Source organism: Hyla sarda, chromosome 4 (genome assembly GCF_029499605.1).
Source record: "Hyla sarda isolate aHylSar1 chromosome 4, aHylSar1.hap1, whole genome shotgun sequence".
In the NCBI taxonomy this organism is placed as follows: Eukaryota; Metazoa; Chordata; class Amphibia; order Anura; family Hylidae; genus Hyla; species Hyla sarda.
The window spans coordinates 179,581,233-179,600,401 of NC_079192.1; the positions used below are offsets into that span (position 1 = coordinate 179,581,233).

Consider the following 19,169-nt stretch of genomic DNA (forward strand, 5'->3'; position numbering starts at 1 on the left):
TAGTACTCCTCCGTGCTCTCTCCTGTCTGATAGGACTCCTCTGTGCTCTCTCGTGTCTGATAGCACTATTCTGTGCTCTCTCCTGTCTGATAGCACTCCTCTGTGCTCTCTCCTGTCTGATAGCACTCCTCGGTGCTCTCTCCTATCTGATAGCACTCATCTGTGCTCTCTCCTGTCTGATAGGACTCCTCTGTGCTCTCTCGTGTCTGATAGCACTATTCTGTGCTCTCTCCTGTCTGATAGGACTTCTCTCTTACTCTCTCCTGTCTGATAGTACTCCTCTGTGCTCTCTCCTGTCTGATAGCACTCCTCTGTTCTCTCTCCTGTCTGATAGCACTCTTCTGTGCTCTCTCCTGTCTGATAGCACTCCTCTGTGCTCTCTCCTGTCTGATAGCACTCTTCTGTGCTCTCTCCTGTCTGATAGTACTCCTCTGTGCCCTCTCCTGTCTGATAGGACTCCTCTGTGCTCTCTCCTCTCTGATAGCACATCTCTGTGTTCTCTCCTGTCTGATAGTACTCTTCTGTGTTCTCTCCTGTCTGATAGCAGTCTTCTGTGCTTTCTCCTGTCTGATAGCACTCCTCTGTGCTCTCTCCTGTCTTATAGCACTCTTCTGTGCTCTCTCCTGTCTGATAGCACTCCTCTGTTCTCTCTCCTGTCTGATAGCACTCCTCTGTTCTCTCTCCTGTCTGATAGCACTCCTCTGTGCTCTCTTCTGTCTGATAGCACTCCTCTGTGCTCTCTCCTGTCTGATAGCACTCTTCTGTGCTCTCTCCTGTCTGATAGTACTCCTCTGTGCCCTCTCCTGTCTGATAGGACTCCTCTGTGCTCTCTCGTGTCTGATAGCACTCTTCTGTGCTCTCTCCTGTCTGATAGGACTTCTCTCTGCTCTCTCCTGTCTGATATCACTCCTTTGTGCTCTCTTCTGTCTGATAGCACTCCTCTGTGCTCTCTCCTGTCTGATAGCACTCTTCTGTGCTCTCTCCTGTCTGATAGCACTCTTCTGTGCCCTCTCCTGTCTGATAGTACTCCTCCATGCTCTCTCCTGTCTGATAGCACTCCTCTGTGCTCTCTGCTGTCTGATAGCACTCTTCTGTGCTCTCTCCTGTCTGATAGCACTCCTCTGTGCTCTCTCCTGTCGGATATCACTCCTTTGTGCTCTCTTCTGTCTGATAGCACTCCTCTGTGCTCTCTCCTGTCTGATAGCACTCCTCTGTGCTCTCTCCTGTCTGATAGCACTCCTCTGTGCTCTCTCCTGTCTGATAGCACTCCTCTGTGTTCTCTCCTGTCTGATAGCACTCCTCTGTGGTCTATCCTGTCTGATAGCACTCCTCTGTGCTCTCTCCTGTCTGATAGCGATCCTCTGTGCTCTCTCCTGTCTGATACTACTCCTCTGTGCTCTCTCATGTTTGATAGCACTCATCTGTGCTCTCTCCTGTCCTATCAGACACAGAGGAATGCTAGCCCACCCTCACTTACTGGACTTTCTCCATGCCTGTGGTTCGACCATGATTTTATAAGCTATGATTTATAGTAAAAGGAAATAAAATTTTCTTATACACCTTTCTAATACCCTTTATGTTTTGCCAAAATGTTTTGAAACAGCTGGAGGTTTGCCCCCCCCCCCCCCCCCATGTGAACGTACAGGGTACATTCACACAGGCAGGTTTACAGTAAGTTTCCTGCTTCAAGTTTGGTCTGCGGCAAATTTTTCCCCGCAGCTCAAACTCCTAGCGGGAAACTCACCGTAACACGCCAGTGCGAATGTACCCTAAAAACACTACACTACACTAACACAAAATAAAGGGTAAAACACTACATATACACCCCCTTACACTGTCCCCCCCCCCCCCCCCCCCCAATAAAAATGAAAAACATATTGTGCGGCAGTGTTTCCAAAACGGAGCCTCCAGCTGTTGCAAAACAACAACTCCAAGCATTTCTGGACAGCCACTGACTGTCCAGGCATGCTAGAAGTTAAGCGACAGCTGGAGGCACCCTGTTTGGGATTAACTGGCGTAGAATACCCCTATGTCCACCCCTATGCAATTCCTAATTTAGTCCTCAAATGCGCATGGCGCTCTCTCACTTCAGAGCCCTGTCGTATTTCAAGGAAACAGTTTAGGGCCACATATGGGGTATTTCCGTAATCGGGAGAAATTGCACTACAAATTTTGGGGGGCTTTTTCTCCTTTTACCCCTTATGAAAAGGAAACGTTGGGGGCTACACCAGCCTGTTAGTGTAAAAAAAAAATTTTTACACTAACATGCTGGTGTTGCCCCATACTTTTTATTTTCACAAGCAGTAAAAGGGAAAAAAAGCCCCCCAAAATTAGTAACGCAATTTCTCCTGAGTACGGAAATACACCATATGTGGGTGTAAAATGCTCTGCGGGCACACAACAAGGCTCAGGAGTGAGAGCGCACCATGTACATTTGAGGCCTAAATTGGTGATTTGCACAGAGGTGGCTGATTTTACAGCGGTTGTGACATAAACGCAAAAAGATAAATACCCACATGTGACCACATTTTGGAAACTACACCCCCCACAGAACGTAACAAGGGGAATAGTGAGCCTGAACACCCCACAGGTGTTTGACGAATTTTCATTAAATTTGGATGGGAAAATGAAAAAAAAAATGTTTTCACTAAAATGCTGGTGTTACCCTATATTAAGAAAAAGGAAAAATAAGAAAAAAAAGCCCCCCAAAATTTGTAACCCCATTACTTCTGTGGATATGTGGATTTAAAATGCTCGGCGGGCGCACTACAATGCTCAGAAGAGAAGGAGCGCCATTGGGATTTTGAAGAGAAAATGTGTCCGGAATTGAAGGCCACATGAGTTTACAAAGCCTCCATAGCGCCAGAACAATGGACCCCCCCACATGTGACCTCATTTTGGAAACTACGCACCTCATGTAGTGTATTAAGGGGTACAGTGAGAATTTACGCCCCACAGGTGTCTTACAGATTTTTGGAACCAGTGGTCCGTGAAAATTAAAAATTTAATTTTTCATTTGCACAGTCCACTGTTCCAAAGATCTGTCAAACACCAGTGGGGTGTAAATACTCACTGCAACCCTTATTAAATTCTGTGAGGAGTGTAGTTTCCAAAATGGGGTCACATGTGGGGGGGTCCACTGTTCTGGCACCACGGGGGGGCTTTGTAAACGCACATGGCCCCTGACTACCAATGGCGCTCCTTCTCTTCTGAGCTCTGTAGTTCGCCCGCAGAGCATTTTACATCCCAACATGGGGTATTTCCATACTCAGAAGAGATGGGGTTGCAAATTTTTGGGGGCATTCTCTCCCATAACCCTTTGTAAAAATGGTAAATTTGTGGTAAAAACTGCACTTTAGTGAAAAAAAATTTTTTTTCATTTACACATCCGATTTTAACAAAAAGTTGTCAAACACCTGCTTGGTGTTAAGGCTCACTGGACCCCTTGTTACGTGCCTTGAGAGGTGTAGTTTCCAAAATGTTATGCCATGTGGGGTTTTCTGCTGTTCTGGCACCATAGGGGCTTCCTAAAAGTGACATGCCCCCCCATAAACCATTTCAATAAAATTCACTCTCCAAAATCCCATTGTTGCTCCTACCCTTCTGAGCCCTCTACTGCGCCCGCCGAACACTTGACATACACATATAAGGTATTTCCTTACTCGAGATTGGGTTACAAATTTTGGGGGGCTTTTTCTCCTATTACCACTTGTAAAAATTCAAAAACTGGGTCTACAAGAACATGCAAGTGTAAAAAATGAAGATTTTGAATTTTCTCCTTCACTTTGCTGCTATTCCTGTGAAACACCTAAAGGGTTAACAAACTTACTGAATGTCATTTTGGATACTTTGAGGGGTGCAGTTTTTATAATTGGGTCATTTGTGGGGTATTTCTCATTTGAAGGCCCTTCAAATGCACTTCAAAACTGAACTGGTCCCTGAAAAATTCCGATTTCGAAAATTTCGTGAAAATTTGGAAAATTGCTTCTGAACTTTGAAGCCCTCTGATGTCTTCCAAAAGTAAAAACATGTCAACTTTATGATGCAAATATAAAGTAGACATATTGTATTTGTGAATCAATATATAATTTATTCGGAATGTCTATTTTCCTTACAAGCAGAGAGCTTCAAATTTAGAAAAATGCTAAATTTTCAATTTTTTCATCAAATTTGGGAATTTTTCACCAAGAAATGATGCAAGTATCGACAAAAATTTACCACTAACATAAAGTAGAATATGTCACGAAAAACAATCTCGGAATCAAATTTATAAGTAAAAGCATCCCAGAGTTATTAAAGCTTAAAGTGACAGTGGTCAGATTTGCAAAAAATGCTCCCGTCCTTAGGGTCATAATGGGCTCCGTCCCCAAGGGGTTAAAAGGTGTATATGTTTATCAATGTTTAGGGTTTATATAATGATTTATCTCTAAAGTGCCACAACCAATTTGTTATCCTCTTAAAGGGATTATCCAGAATTAGAAAAACCGAGCTAATTTTATTTAAAAAAAAAAAAAAAAACACAGCACCACACCTCTCCTCAAATTATGTGTGGTATTGAAGCTTAGTTTCTTTGAAGTAAATAAAGCCAAGTTGTAATACTACACACAACCTGAGGACAGGTGTGGTGCTCTGATTTTCTATTCCTGGAATACCCCTTTAAGGCCAGTGGTTTGTATTTACACATATGAGCAAACTGCACTGAAGATGGTTTTGCAGAGTGTATATATTTTTTTTATCACCTTCCTGTTCCCCTGCTATCAAAGCTAGCTAGTAAATGCCTGCAGTGAACCCCATACTGACAGAATAGGTAGAGGTTTCCAGCAATAAAATGACTCCACCCTCTTCTCTCTCCCGCCTATCAACTGAAAAAATGCCAACTATTAGTTTGTTGATCTTGTCCCTGATTAAGGTGCATTATGAACTCTGAGTGTGTTCTTAGCGTATTGTTCAAAGCTTTGAAACCTTGTAAATCTCTTAGAATGATGTTGCATTCACTCCTGTTTTCAGTTTAAGGTGTCCTTGCCCTGGGCGTATACCTGTGATCTACTGCTTCCCTAGATATAGTCTATATCAGGGGTACTCGACTACTTTCTGTCTGCTTATCCAGATCTGCCACCAAAGGTCTGAGCAGAACACTAAGGCCCGGTATGCACTTAATAGCTACACTGCTATGTGAAAAGAGGTGTTGTCTGTTGCAGAACATTATAAAATGAGCTACTGAAGTGGGGAGGATGTAAATCTTCTGTTCCCAGTATGACCTACAAACTGCCACACACTGTGCCCTTGAATATCATACTGCCACACACTATGCCCCTGAATTTTTATTTTTTATTTTTTTTAACTTTAGTTTTTATTAAAGATTTTCACATATAACAGAAAGTCAGTAAAACGCAATCAAAGCATAATCCGGGAATGCCCCTGAATTTAATAATGCTATACACTGTGACTCCTGAATACTATACTGTCACATATTGTATCCTTAAATATACTTCCACTCACTGTGCACCTGAATATATAACTGCCACATACTGTACCCTGAATACAATACTGCCACATACTGTTCTGCCTAAATATTATATTGTCAAACACTTTGTCCCTTGTAACAATGAATAATGCATCTGTGTCTTAAACTATGAATGATGCCACGCCCCCTAATAAACTGTGCCACTTCTCTGTTAATGACCTATACCACTGTCCCCCCAGTGCGTTGTGCCAATGGCCACCCTAATGAACTGTACCCCCATTGAACTGTGCTATTGTCTCTCCTAATTAACTGTGTCGCTTTCCACTGCTCCCATAATAAACAGTACCAGTGTGCCTCCTAATGATCTGTTGCACTGCCCCCCTAATGAACTGTACCACTGCCCCCCCTCCAATGAACTGTACCACTGCCCCCCCTAATGAACTGTACCACTGCCCCCCTAATGAACTGTACCACTACCCCCCCTAATGAAGTGTACCACTGCCCTCTTAATGAACTGTACCACTGCTCCCCTAATTAACTGTACCACTGCCCCCCTAATGAACTGTACCACTGCCCCCCTAATGAACTGTACCACTGCCCCCTAATGATCTGTACCACTGCCCCCTTAATGATCTGTACCACTGCCCCCCTAATGAACTGTAACACTACCCCCCAATGAACTGTACCACTGCTCCCCTAATGAACTGTACCACCGCCCCCCTAATGAACTGTACCACTGCCCCCCTAATGAACTGTACCACTGCCCCCCTAATGAACTGTACCAATGCCCTCCTAATGAACGGTACCACTGCTCTCCTAATGATCTGTGTCACTGCTCTCCTAATTAACTGTGCCACAATGCCCCATAATTATTGTGACACTATTCCCACTAATGAATTGTGCCACTGCTCCCCTAATGAACTTTGCCACTGCCCCCCTAGTGAACTGTGCCTCTGCTCTCCTAATGATCTGTGCCTCTGCTCTCCTAATGATCTGTGTCACTGCTCTCCTAATTAACTTTGCTTTAATGCCCCATAATTATTGTGACACTATTCCCACAAATTAATTGTGCCATTGCTTCCCTAATGAACTGTGCCTCTGCTTCACTAATGAACTATGCCTCTAAGGAACTGTTCCACTGCTTTTCTAATTCACTGTTCCACTACACCCTTAATGAACTGTGCCACTGAACCCCATCAGCGGTGCCACTGACCCCTAAAGAACTTTGCCTCTAATGAAGTGTGTCACTCACTGTGCTCCTAATAATTTCAGTTTCCCAACCTGTGACTTTCCAACTGTTGCAACTTGCAATTCCCATCATTCACTGACAGAAGGGCATTATGGGAGTTGTAATTTTGCAACAGCTGGAGAGCTACGGGTTGAGGAACACCGCTCAAAATAACCTATCCCCTGAGAATATTTACCTATCCCGGCTCCCAAGTTGAATCACTACTCTGGCCTCTTTTTTTTTCTCACGCCTGGCCAAAGCAGATTAAAGGGGTATTCCAGGAAAAAAACTTTTTTATATATATATATCAACTGGCTCCAGAAAGTTAAACAGATTTGTAAATTACTTCTATTAAAAAAATCTTAATCCTTTCAGTACTTATGAGCTTCTGAAGTTAAGGTTGTTCTTTTCTGTCTAAGTGCTCTCTGATGACACGTGTCTCGGGAACCGCCCAGTTTAGAAGCAAATCCCCATAGCAAACCTCTTCTAAACTGGGCGGTTCCCGAGACACGTGTCATCAGAGAGCACTTAGACAGAAAATGTATTGTATTGATGTCTTAAAAATACCAATACAATTGTATACAGGGAAGTCAGATCCCTTCTCTATCCAGTTCTCTGAATCAGCTGTAGAAGGCAGGCGGCTGCTGAGCAGAGGTGCTGGTTGCTGATCCAGACAATTGGCAGCTATGGTCCAGGTTTGGACTGCAGTCCACCAGTTGAGAACCTCTGCAATAGAAGATGAACCCTGTCTAAATTAGCATTTAGTGTAAGAGATACTGGATTTGTGGCCATTTTGTTACAGTCTAGTAGTATTCTGTATTAGCTTTAGAATGCCATATAAAATAAAAGCTCTGTAAATGATTAATGCAGTGCCAAAAAAGAATAGATTAAACCAGATGAATTGTGGGTCCTCTTTAATTTGAGTTTTCAGAATTCATAGGTTTAGAGACTGCCACACAATTTACTAGGGTCAAATTATCCCAGTGTTTTAGAAGTTGCCGCTGTTTATTATTAACTTGCTTTAGGTTGTTTACTGCTCAGGATTTGTGTTTTTGGGTAACCGTATGTTATAGAACTGAAATATGATGGGCACATCTGGCAAAGGGTTAACAGATCCACTTTGCCTAGAAGCTGATCTGGCGCCAATGATAAAACTTGTGTGTCCCACCTCACAGACCTAGTGCCTACACCTAAAAGTCTGCCCCTCCCTCCATCAAGGTTAATGGGAGATGTTTATCGTGGGCTGATGAAAAGGTTTTCTCAAAGCTTGACTAAGTGGCTATGAAATGTTAGGGATTTTGAATGAACTGTTCACTAATGCTGGATGTAGAAAGCCCCTTGACATTTACTAGTTTAACCCCTTAGCTCTAGGCACTCTTAAGGGGTCTCTGAGGCTAAACAAAAGAACTACTTGCATGTCGCATGTCATGGCTGTGAAGAAAAGGACCTTTACGAGGATCTTTTATATACACACACTTCTTTCTTATCTGATCCTCCCCATGCTCTTAGGGATTTATGACAGCGACTTAGTTGATTCTACTGCACTTTCCATTATATCACAGAACTTTACTGAAAACTGGTTTGTATAAGCCCCCTATATTTTTGGTGTTGGAAAATTTATGTTTTAGTTCATGGAATGTACGACCTTTAAAGGGTTATCTGCCACTAGTGTAATACATGGTCCTGGGCCCCATAAAAAAAAAAAAAAAAGACATACTAACCTATCCCCGTTCAGCTCTGTCCAGTCCCCAGCGCTTGGAGTAGGACCTGCCCACTGGACATGAGACAGAACCTATTTGCGACCATTAATTGGCTAATCTAGTAGGTCCTGTTACAAACGCTCATCTAGGAAGCAGGCAAGAGAAATAGGAGCCGTGGGGGACCAGCAGGGGAATAGGATAGGCAAGTATTTTTTATTTTCTGGATTTTTAAAAAATATATATTTTTCTCTATGTTTTAAGTTGCCCTCAACCATGTTTATTTTTACAATCGACAGAATACCCCTTTAACAGCTGGTTGATGAAGTTTGTAAATAAATCTTCTAAAGCCCAATATGTGACCACATATTTTTTTCAAAGGATACCAAAAGATTATCCAGTTAACTAAAGTTATGTAGTAGACCCATGTTTATACTGTTTGCATGCAATTGAGTTAGGCTGCCCTCACACTGAGAAAGATTTATCAAAACCTGTGTAGAGGAAAAGTTGACTAGTTGCCAACATCAACCAATTAGATAGCTTTTTTTCATTTTTAAGAGGCCTTTTAAAAACTAAAGAAGCAATCGTATTGGTTGCTATGGGCAACTGCTCCATTTTTCCTCTACACAGGTTTTGATAAATTTCCCCAACTATGTTTGGTGGTTCTGCTCCCCTGTACTTTGACTTTTCAAAGGTCAGATCCTTCCTCTTAATTTTTTTATTTATTTTAAATGCACTACAACAAAACTGTGACAAAGACTCCATGTATGATTTCATCCTTAGAAATGCATCCATTCTCCTTGTACTGATATTTATTACAACTTTAGGTTAAACAAAAAAAAAAAGGATAGATTTCATTGTACTGTAAGAAATATCAGAGAGACAATGTATGTGCTGTGTGCACACTTCTTTAATATATTTTTTTGGTTTAGTATCAAATCTGATCAATTAACTTTCAAACGCACCCATTTGTCTTTTCTGTTATATTCTACTATTGGATTTTTACTTGAAATTGCAACTGTACTATTTAAAATAAAGCTTCTAACCAATACTTCTATTGTTTCAAAGTCATTTTAGATGATTGTGATACATTGACTTGCTTTTTTGCACAATATTTTAAGGAATATACATGCATAACTGATGAAATCCTAAGTTATTACAAATGATAAAAAGTTATGTTATTTAATTCATATAAAGGAAGCATAACTTTTCTTAGATTGTAATTCTGTAAGGTGTTACATCATGCTGCAGCTTCTTTTTTTTTTGCGCTTCAAAATTCAAGAGTTAATGAAGAGATTTGTTGCTTCTCTACTGGCATGGGGATAAAATATAAAGTGATTTATTTATGAATAAATCCACCATGTTGCATAACATTTCAACACATAACCAGCTCATTCTCCTTTGTGATATTGATAACATCATGCAGCGTGACATCAATATTTGGCACTAGTAGAAGACGTGTCAATTTTAGCTCCACAGCAATTATTCTGTCAGAACATGAATAGATATCTATATCTGTTTTAGGATCCTATGCACAATGCTTCTTTATAGATTATGCCACAATGCTTCTTTATATAAGTTATATTACGTATGGAATGTATGTACTGTGTAAGTAGCTTTTACTTTTAATCTTTATTGTATATGGATTATTAAAGGAAAGGCCATGATTAAGGTTTATTGATTTTCTTCATGTTTTTTAAAATTATAACTTCAGTTCTCAAAATGTCTTCAGAAAACAACACATTTATGTGTATGAAGGTGGAGGTCTGGGGAAGAGCACAGAAAGAGTAGTCTTATCTAGATCCCACAATCTATTGTATCACTGATAGTTACTCTCCTGGGTGCAATAGAAAACCCACAGTTAATGTTTTATAAATCTCACTGTACCCCTGCCTCATGGTCTGTGTTTACCCATATGTTCACTATACAGGATATGTGCAAAATGTATTTACATGAGTGTATATCATGTGATCTCTTTCATGTTTTTAAAATATAATGTCTAATTTTGTCTATACTGATATTTATTTATTTTTACTCACACCTATCATCCATTACATCAAAGTGTCCCTGTCAGTTGATCGGTCAAGCTCTCAACGCTACGGAGCGGTCAGGAAACCGAGCGGGCAGAAGCATGTGGTAGCATGCTTCATTCCCCGGCTCACAGCTATCTCAGTCCTGCAGATTATAGATATATAAGGGCCACAGGACATAGATCGCTGCAAGCAGATGAGTGAAGAGTGCTAATGCTTAATATAGGCAAGTCCCTCTCATTCTGCCAGAACAGCTCTGAAGGTGTCCTGTAGCTTTTGACAGCAGGACATTAGAATGAGTTTTTAAGCCCTGTTATTTGAAAGGTGTTGCCTCTATGAATTGGACACGTGTTTATCCAGAACTTCCTATAGTTGATTGATAGGACTATAATCTTGGAAATTTGGAGGCCAGATCAACTGAATAAAATTAGTAGTGTGGTGAGGCTCCTTATTCTACTGAAAAGGACTAATTGATGCACTTATATAATCTTTGTTTCCTGTGGGCTTCATTGAACAGTCCCCCCAAGACCTGCCATTTTGGACATGCTGTGAGATATGTATCTCTTACATATACACATGACGATAAACTTACTATGTTATATTACAGTATTGATAGAATTAGCTCTGCTAGATTTATTTGATTTTCCGTGCACCTAATATGTACTTCTAGTTCTTACTGGTGAATAAGTGCTTATGGAACATCTTGATTCACATGTTGTCTATTCTTCATCACTATAGACTGTGTAGTTAATGGTTCAGACTGTTTATAATATATTTATTAATTACACACAAAACAATTTTAGTGCCAATCTTGTTGCATCTTACATGTTCTTCCAAAAGATTCAGCCAATGCATTCCTAATATAAAGCTGATTAGACAGATTAATTCAAACAAAATCTTACAAGCTAGATGAAAAGTAGGGTGTTTTCTTTTAGAAGATCGCATACCGAATTCATAAACGTATGTTCTTTTCAGAGATGTATTCCAGATGCTTAAAAGTTCTAACAGTGTTGAGCTGGTTGTGAAGGACTTCATATGGGCATATACTGTGAACTCATTGTTGACATGTTTTGCCATTTCTTGCAGGTCATTGTCCAGTCTGGCCGTCACCCTACTGTCCTTCAGAAACTCTGCCAGCTCCCCTTCCAGTATTTTAGTGACTCCCGGCTGGTCCGGCTCCTTTTTCCCACATTGATCTCCGCCTGCTACAACAACCTACAAAACAAACTGATTCTGGAACAGGAGTTAAGCTGTCAGCTGCTCGCTACTTTTATTCAGGTATGGAGCTGTAAAAATGAGCAGGGTGCAGTATGGCTGTGAAAGGGTTCATAAGGCACTGGTATGTCTTTGGGGGGGGGGTTGTTTGCGAAAGGGACATTATAACATTGGAGGACCTAAAAGCTGCAAAATAAAAAGGCTATTGGAGCACTCCAACGGTGAGTATATACTAAATAAAGAAATATTGACACACAAAGCTTTATAACCGCATAGATATGGGCATGTTTATGTAATTTATTTATGTTAAGTTACCACTCAGCTTTTCACTTATATATTATTTTGGAATTATACAATTGTAGTTATTTCATATTATCAGTTTTATTTTCTGTTTATATAAGTGAATTGATGATAACAGCTCTATTAAAATGTATCATATAGTGACCAAAAACTGCCTGTTCCTTTATATTTCCATTTCATGGTAACAGTAAGGTTTTACCCTTATGGCGTTCAGATGTGAACAATGCAGTTAATAGACATAATACGAGTTTATTAACAAATTTTATTCATCTTTGTAAAAAACAAAAAAGAAACGAAAGTATGTTTTTTTAAACAAATATAATTAAGGCTTAGTAAGTACATATTCCCAGAAGCCATAAGAGGGATAAACTAGATAAAATAAACCAAATTGCACAAAGCTTCTGATTTACTGCAGGTCACCACATTTTTTGTGAAATGTAACATGTTCATATATTACAGATTTTGCTATGTTTTTAAACAGACAAAACATAAAAAATATGAATAAATAAATAAATATGGGACTGTGATTTTTCTGGCAGGATTTACTGAGGACAACTGAAATGTCAGTTAAAGATATTTGACAGTTCTTATCAAATAGTATTCTCCATGGTGTAAATGCTTTTGTCAAATGTACGGAAGAAAAAAAATATATATATACACACACACATATATATATATATATATATATATATATATATATGAAAAATATCTATACTAAGCGTAAAAAAAAATAGATAGACAGTTATAATTAATAGTACTATATCTCTATGGCAGGGTCCACTGTGACATTATTGCAATGTTTATATTGCTAATGTTGTCACCTTGGGAAAGACGCCATGAAGCGGCTAAGATTGTTATTGTCTCGGCACTCTCTGCAATGCTTAATTTTAGAAACAGTTATTTTATTATGACAAGTTGTGTATTTTTGGTGGAAGTTTAGAACCATGTTTGAAAAGTTGTAGCTCATTCCTTTCCCTAGAAAATGAGCTTGTCTGGTTGGATTGAACATATGATTAACTCTTTGAAACATAATTAACCCGTTTTTCTAATCTCCTCACTGCGCCATATCTATCAAACCACAAAAGGGAACCAAAGACCAAATATAATTAAATTTTAGACAGAGCATTAAGCCTGTAAAACATATGTGTTTTTTATAACTAGAAACACCCTGATATATGAGAAGAAAATGGCAGCGAATTCTAGGAACTTAAAGTTGGAGTAGGATATATCAGATAGCAGCTGCTTTAGATATGGGAGATTCCTTTGCTATGTAATTAGCAGTGAGGCCATTTAACTACTGAATGTCATTATTTGTATCATTTGTTTCAAAGGGAACAAGCAGAGATATTTTGTAATAGGCTATGATCTGAATCACTTCTCCAGTCTCATTTCTATTCAAATATGTCATACCTAGTACAGGAAGTAAAGTACATATTTTTTAGTTTCTAACCTTTTATTTGATCATGAGAAGTAAAGAAATAAACAATTGCACATTGTTAATTTTTGGAGCATATCATTCTGTAAGGCATGATAACATGCACTTTAATGTTGTTGAATGGTTGAGATCTCTGTAGAGGACAATAGGTAACTTATTTAGTTGGTCTGTTTAGAACACATTTTATTAAAATAAAAAAAAATTACAAAGTGTAATCAGTGCTCGCATGTTCCTGAAAAAATTGGTAGTGGATGAGTTAAGTACAGACAGGAGCTGTGAGCTGTGTAATTCTCTGCTCTGCTCAGTTACTTTTTGGCCTCTAATCTTATAACCTATAAACACCGTGTCACATTTGCTTATTTTTCATTGTACAGAGGAAGCGGGAGCTTGGGTGCTTTCATCTGTTCAGTGCTCCACACTGGCTGCTGCTGTTGGAAAGATGATGACTGCATCGCCCTCTCTCTTATGGCATGCCCATATATCTACACTTTTTTTTTTACAAGTTATTTTTATTTTTTTTTATAATTTCAGAAGTAGAATATGAAAGCTTTACCTTCTCAGAGAGGCACGTGTTTATTGTCTAGCCACTGTACTTAACCCCTTCCCGACCCATGACATACATGTACGTCATGACCTACGACGTACATGTATGTCATGCAGATACTGGCCGCTACTCGCGGCCAGCTTGCCTCAGGACCTAGGGAGGTTTCGTCCCCCCCTCACGGCAATAGCTCTTATCAGCTAGTCAAATCTGACTAGCTGATGGCAGCGTTTCGCACAGAAAAATCCTGAGCAGCGCACTGTGTTTGTCCCGATCACGGGGATGGGGACACACAGACTGCTCTGCTAGGAGACCCCAGTGTCCCCTACCTGTCCCCCTTCCCCCGGTGTCCCTTACCCATCCCGAGCTGCCGGTGCTGTGACCGCTGGCATGCTTTAGTTTCACTTTCACTTTTTTTTTTTTGTAAAGGAGCTTTTAAGTTGTCCAACAGCTCCCCCTAGTGTCCTAAACATGTTACTGCATGTTTTGTACACTAGGCACTAGGGGGGAGCTGTTGTACAGAAGTAAAAAAAAGAAAATATATATATATTTTCACACGCACACACATATATATATATATATATATATATATATATATACACACACACATATTCAAAATGTTACTGTACCCCCCCCCCCCCGCTCCAAAATGGGACTTTGAACTTTTGTAGAAAATTTGAAAAAATGCTCGTAATAATAAGCCTTCTAATGTCCTAAAAAAAGTTAAAGAATGTTTAACAAATGATGCCAGCATAAAGTAGACATGTTGTGGATGTGAATTAATAACTACATTTATTTGGCATAACTATTTCTCTTACAAGTAGAGAGTTTCAAACAGAGAAATGAAATTTTTTAAAATTTTTCACAAAAATCACTTCATGTATCAACAAAAATTTACTACTAATATAAAGTACAACATGTCTTGAAAAAACTATCTCTGAATTACTTTGCCAGGTATAAGCAGTTGAAAGTTATTACCACTTAAAGAGACACATGTCAGATTTGAAAAAAATGGACTGGGTCATGAAGGGGTTAAAGGGGTATTCCAGGAAAAAACTTTTTATATACAATCAGCTGGCTCCAGAAAGTTAAACAGATTTGTAAATTACTTCTATTAAAAAAATCTTAATCCTTCCAATAATTATCTGCTGCTGAAGTTGAGTTGTTCTTTTCTGTCTGTCAACTGACATCTCTGCTTGTCTCAGGAACTGCACAGAGTAGAATAGGTTTGCTACGGGGATTTGCTTCCACTCTGGACAGTTCCCGAGACAGGTGTCATCAGAGAGCACTTACACAGAAAAGAACAACTCAACTTCAGCAGCTCATAAGTACTGAAAGGATTAAGATTTTTTTTATATAAGTAATTTACAAATCTGTTTAACTTTCTGGAGTCAGTTGATATATATAAAAAAAAGTATTTTCCTCAATAACCCCTTTAAGTTGTATAGTAATGGTGGTTGTGTAACTTTGGATGCGGGTCGGGTTTTATTAAAATTGTCCATTAATGGAAGGAAGCTAAGAGTGCCATTCGGGGCTGCGGTTTAGTTAGGCGATGACTTCAAGGGTATAAACAAAAAAAGATTATTGGAAAGAAGCCTTTAGGTGCTTATATGAACCAATGGTGCCCAGTTCACTGTAAATTGAGTATTGTGCCATCGTGTAAGGATTGTAGCTGTTTGCCGCTCTGTTAACCACTACATTGTCCTATTGTCTTAGGACTGTTTGCAAGGATCAAGTCATCCCGACAGCAAGACGTCTCTGTACAAAGGTAATGTAACCAAGGCTGAGTGATTGCAGTCATTTAGACCAACAACTGTCTATGCTCCTGACCTTCAGACCAAGGAAATGGCTTGTTTTCAGAAGTCATTGACAGCCTAAGCAGCATAATGAACATGGTGCTAATTCATTGTACATAATGACACTGAACAACTTCACAACAAAAGCCCTTTGAGAGCAAGCTTGTTCTTTTATGAGCAACAAAAGCGAGTTTACTCAAAGGCTCTGCCAGTTATTGGAAATAGTTACCTACAAAACAAACTAACATTATAGGAGCAGGTTAAATTACCTCCACATTACACACACTTTGCAGGACACTGTACTTCATAAAGGCTATGAACCTGACAATTAAAATAGCTTGTTGCACCCTCTGCGGGTGGTCCTTCAGCCTTACACCATTGCCCTTGTGAACTCTGGAGAAATGTGACAAACCTATAAAGTCACCTAAAAGAAAGCAGGGGAAAATGAAACATGAATACCAGTAGGGAAAAAAAGGATTTGGCGCAGCTCATAGACAGTGCTTCAGGCAAAATCTTGTCCAATGCAGATGTTTTCATCAGTGAAATTCCAATTGAGAGAGATTTTTTTTCCTTATAGTTAAAGACTATACAGCAACTAGAACTTAGGGCTTTATTGAATCTCATATTTTCACTCATATTCATTAAAAATACAGATACAATTTGTAATCAAAATTCTATACATAGTAACTATACAAAGGTTTTCATCTTTCTTGTTAAAGGTTGTAAATATATTATTTAATTTAATGTAGAGGTTTTCATTGAAATGTCAGGACAGATGGGCTTGGATTCTGATCACTGTAGGAATCTAGCCTCATTGTTATGTGTAGGACTGCACTATACATACTGCCCCTTTATAGCAGATGTACTTTGCACTTATTAACCACAGAGCCCACAGAAAATATGTCCTGTACTGACATTATACAGATGCTGGGTGTCTGCACTGATCATACGCTGGATGTTTTTACAATAGTTTTATAGCAATTTGAGAACAAAATTGAGTAAACATGGGTTTAGGTATGATTTTTTAATCTGGGTATCCACATTTGATGCTGATCAAAAAGTAGTGCAGAGTTACACGAGGATGAGCTTCAACACTATACTCAAAATGAATTTGTTCTTTATCTTTGTGGTTACAGAGTTTTGCTTCATTAAGCTTGTTACCAAGTAACTTATATTGACATTTATGTATATAGACTTCAAAAGATATATACCTGGACTGCCATTGCTTCTGCAAAGTTACGTAAACAACATTCTATGTAAAAAGCCGTCCCCAGATTAGCTTGAATAGAATATTTAATTAATTTACAGATATAGAATAATATAGATCCAAATTAACTTTATTGATGTAAATCTCTGTCCAGTCTGGGCAGAATAGTCATGTGGGCCGTCGTGATTGTCCGTGATTGATTGCTGTGATTGACAGCTATCTCTATATGCACACTTTTAAACATATAGCTGTCAATCACTGGGTAGGACCGCCCACATGACTACTTAGCCCAGAATGAGCAGAGATTAACATGAATAAGTTATCCTGGAACTTTTACCACATAACTATGTATTAATCTGCTCCGCTTCTCCTGCTCTATTACACGATGCTCGCAGGTTGGACTATATCTTCATTTTGACATGTTCTCTAAAAATCATTATATTGGACATCACAGAACAAGGCAAAGGGCAATGACACTGGCTGTGAACTAAAAGAGCCTGTCTTCAATCCTATGTAAACTCTGTGTGACCTCAAACATGGCCTCTTTATTTCTCTGTGGTCCCCTCACTAGCTAAGACCCTTGAGTGGATGGCATAGAAAAACAAATAAACCAATAAATGACTACCAGTCTCTAACAGGGTTTGTCTCCAGAGATGACTCTCACAGTTTCCAACGTGTTTAGCAGGAGGTTATATAAACACTGATGAAAAATCACGCCTCCCCCACCTTACAGAACCCTGATCAGTGGATGACTATATCCACGTATTCCTATCATAGGGATATAGATAATAATGATTCTTTTCCCTTTCTTCCCTTCAGATTATAGGCAGCAGTATTTGGAATTCTCCTGCCGCTTTCCACATCATTGCTGGGAACCCTCACAACTATTTTTCTTAAAAAAAGACTAAGTTTCTAATAGCCATTTCTTTTTAGCCTTTTAATATGAAAGAATTGCTTCAGGATCTTGGCCTCTCATATTGTACACAGGATTGTGATGCCGTGTAATATTGTGCTGCGTGTACAAATGCCTCCATATGTTCCATGTGCACTATTTATATGTCCAGTGTGTAGATACTGTGTGCTGTGAGATTTTGCCCGCATGCTAAGTTGGCTGATCCATTTTTATTCACTGCTCACTGCCGAAGGATTCACATCTTGCCCTTTGTTTAGTTGTGAGTTGTGATCGTTTGGCAGTGGCCAATAACTGTAATAAAGTTAATATGTATGTTACATATAAATATATATATATTGCAATAAAATAACTTATTTTCATATCTGTGTGGCATTTCAGTTTATGGGCCAAGTGAGATAAATCACAATACTGTATGTGTCTAAGTATAAAACATAACACGAGTTCATAATTAGGATTCACATGTGAGAAAAATATTCAAAATCCTGTCGACAAGCCATTGTTATGAACAATCAAACACATATTCTGACCAAAGTAAAATATCAATGTCAGTTCCACAGAACATTATTCTAATACCGAGAAGAGATCTGGACCTCGTCCTAGCTTTGTTTTCATTTCCTTGAAATTTTTAAGTGTAATGTATGTGATGGGATCTCGAGGAGCTTCACTACGGTAAGTGTATTCATTTAATCTAATCTATTGTGACAAATAAAGGGATCTTTGGGGATAAGGAATTGCTTACTAATGAGATTGTGTAATAATAATACAGTTATATATGTCCTATATAATCTGCATTTCTTCACTGTAATCACACAAATAGACAAATATTGAAATTAAATTATAGCAGTGGCGCAATGGCCCAGATTTATCAAGCGTTGTAAGTGAAAAACTGGAGAGATTTAGCCCACAACAACCAATCACAGCTCAGCTTTTACTTTACCACACCTCTATAAGATATGAAAACTCAGCTGTGATTGGTTGATGGGAAAATCACTTCAGTTTTTCTCTCACAATGTGTATTACATATCAAGGTTAAAAAAAATCCTATATAAACCAGCCATATAGTCATTATCTGTGTAAACTTAAAGCTTAACTCGGATGATGGTCTACAACTTCATTGCTCGAGACTACAGAAATTAGCGAATAGATGTGCTGAGAGTCCCATAGACTTGCATGGGACTATAGTTCAGGCAAATCTGTATACTAATCACTGTAGCTTCAGGCAAGTCTTAGGTTTGAAGTGATGATGTAACTTTTGTCCGCTCTGTATTACAGCTTCTCTAAGTTATGATATTTTTTTTTAGATTTAGCCAGCCTGCCATGTCTGATAGCTTTTATTATTTGCC

At 39.0% G+C, this 19,169-nt stretch overlaps 1 protein-coding gene across 2 annotated transcripts in view; it reads left to right on the forward strand.

The window, feature by feature from the left end:
• The window catches only part of SCAPER (S-phase cyclin A associated protein in the ER), a 329,263-nt gene extending 311,078 nt beyond the window's left edge, over positions 1-18,185 (forward strand). For both annotated transcript variants that reach the window (XM_056572933.1, XM_056572935.1), the window contains exons 29-31: positions 11,506-11,697; positions 15,627-15,678; positions 17,733-18,185. In XM_056572933.1, the coding sequence (XP_056428908.1) occupies positions 11,506-11,697; positions 15,627-15,678; positions 17,733-17,821 (333 nt within the window). In that variant the 3' untranslated portion in view covers positions 17,822-18,185. The remainder of the gene's footprint in view (positions 1-11,505; positions 11,698-15,626; positions 15,679-17,732) is intronic.
• Positions 18,186-19,169: the final 984 nt, after the last annotated feature.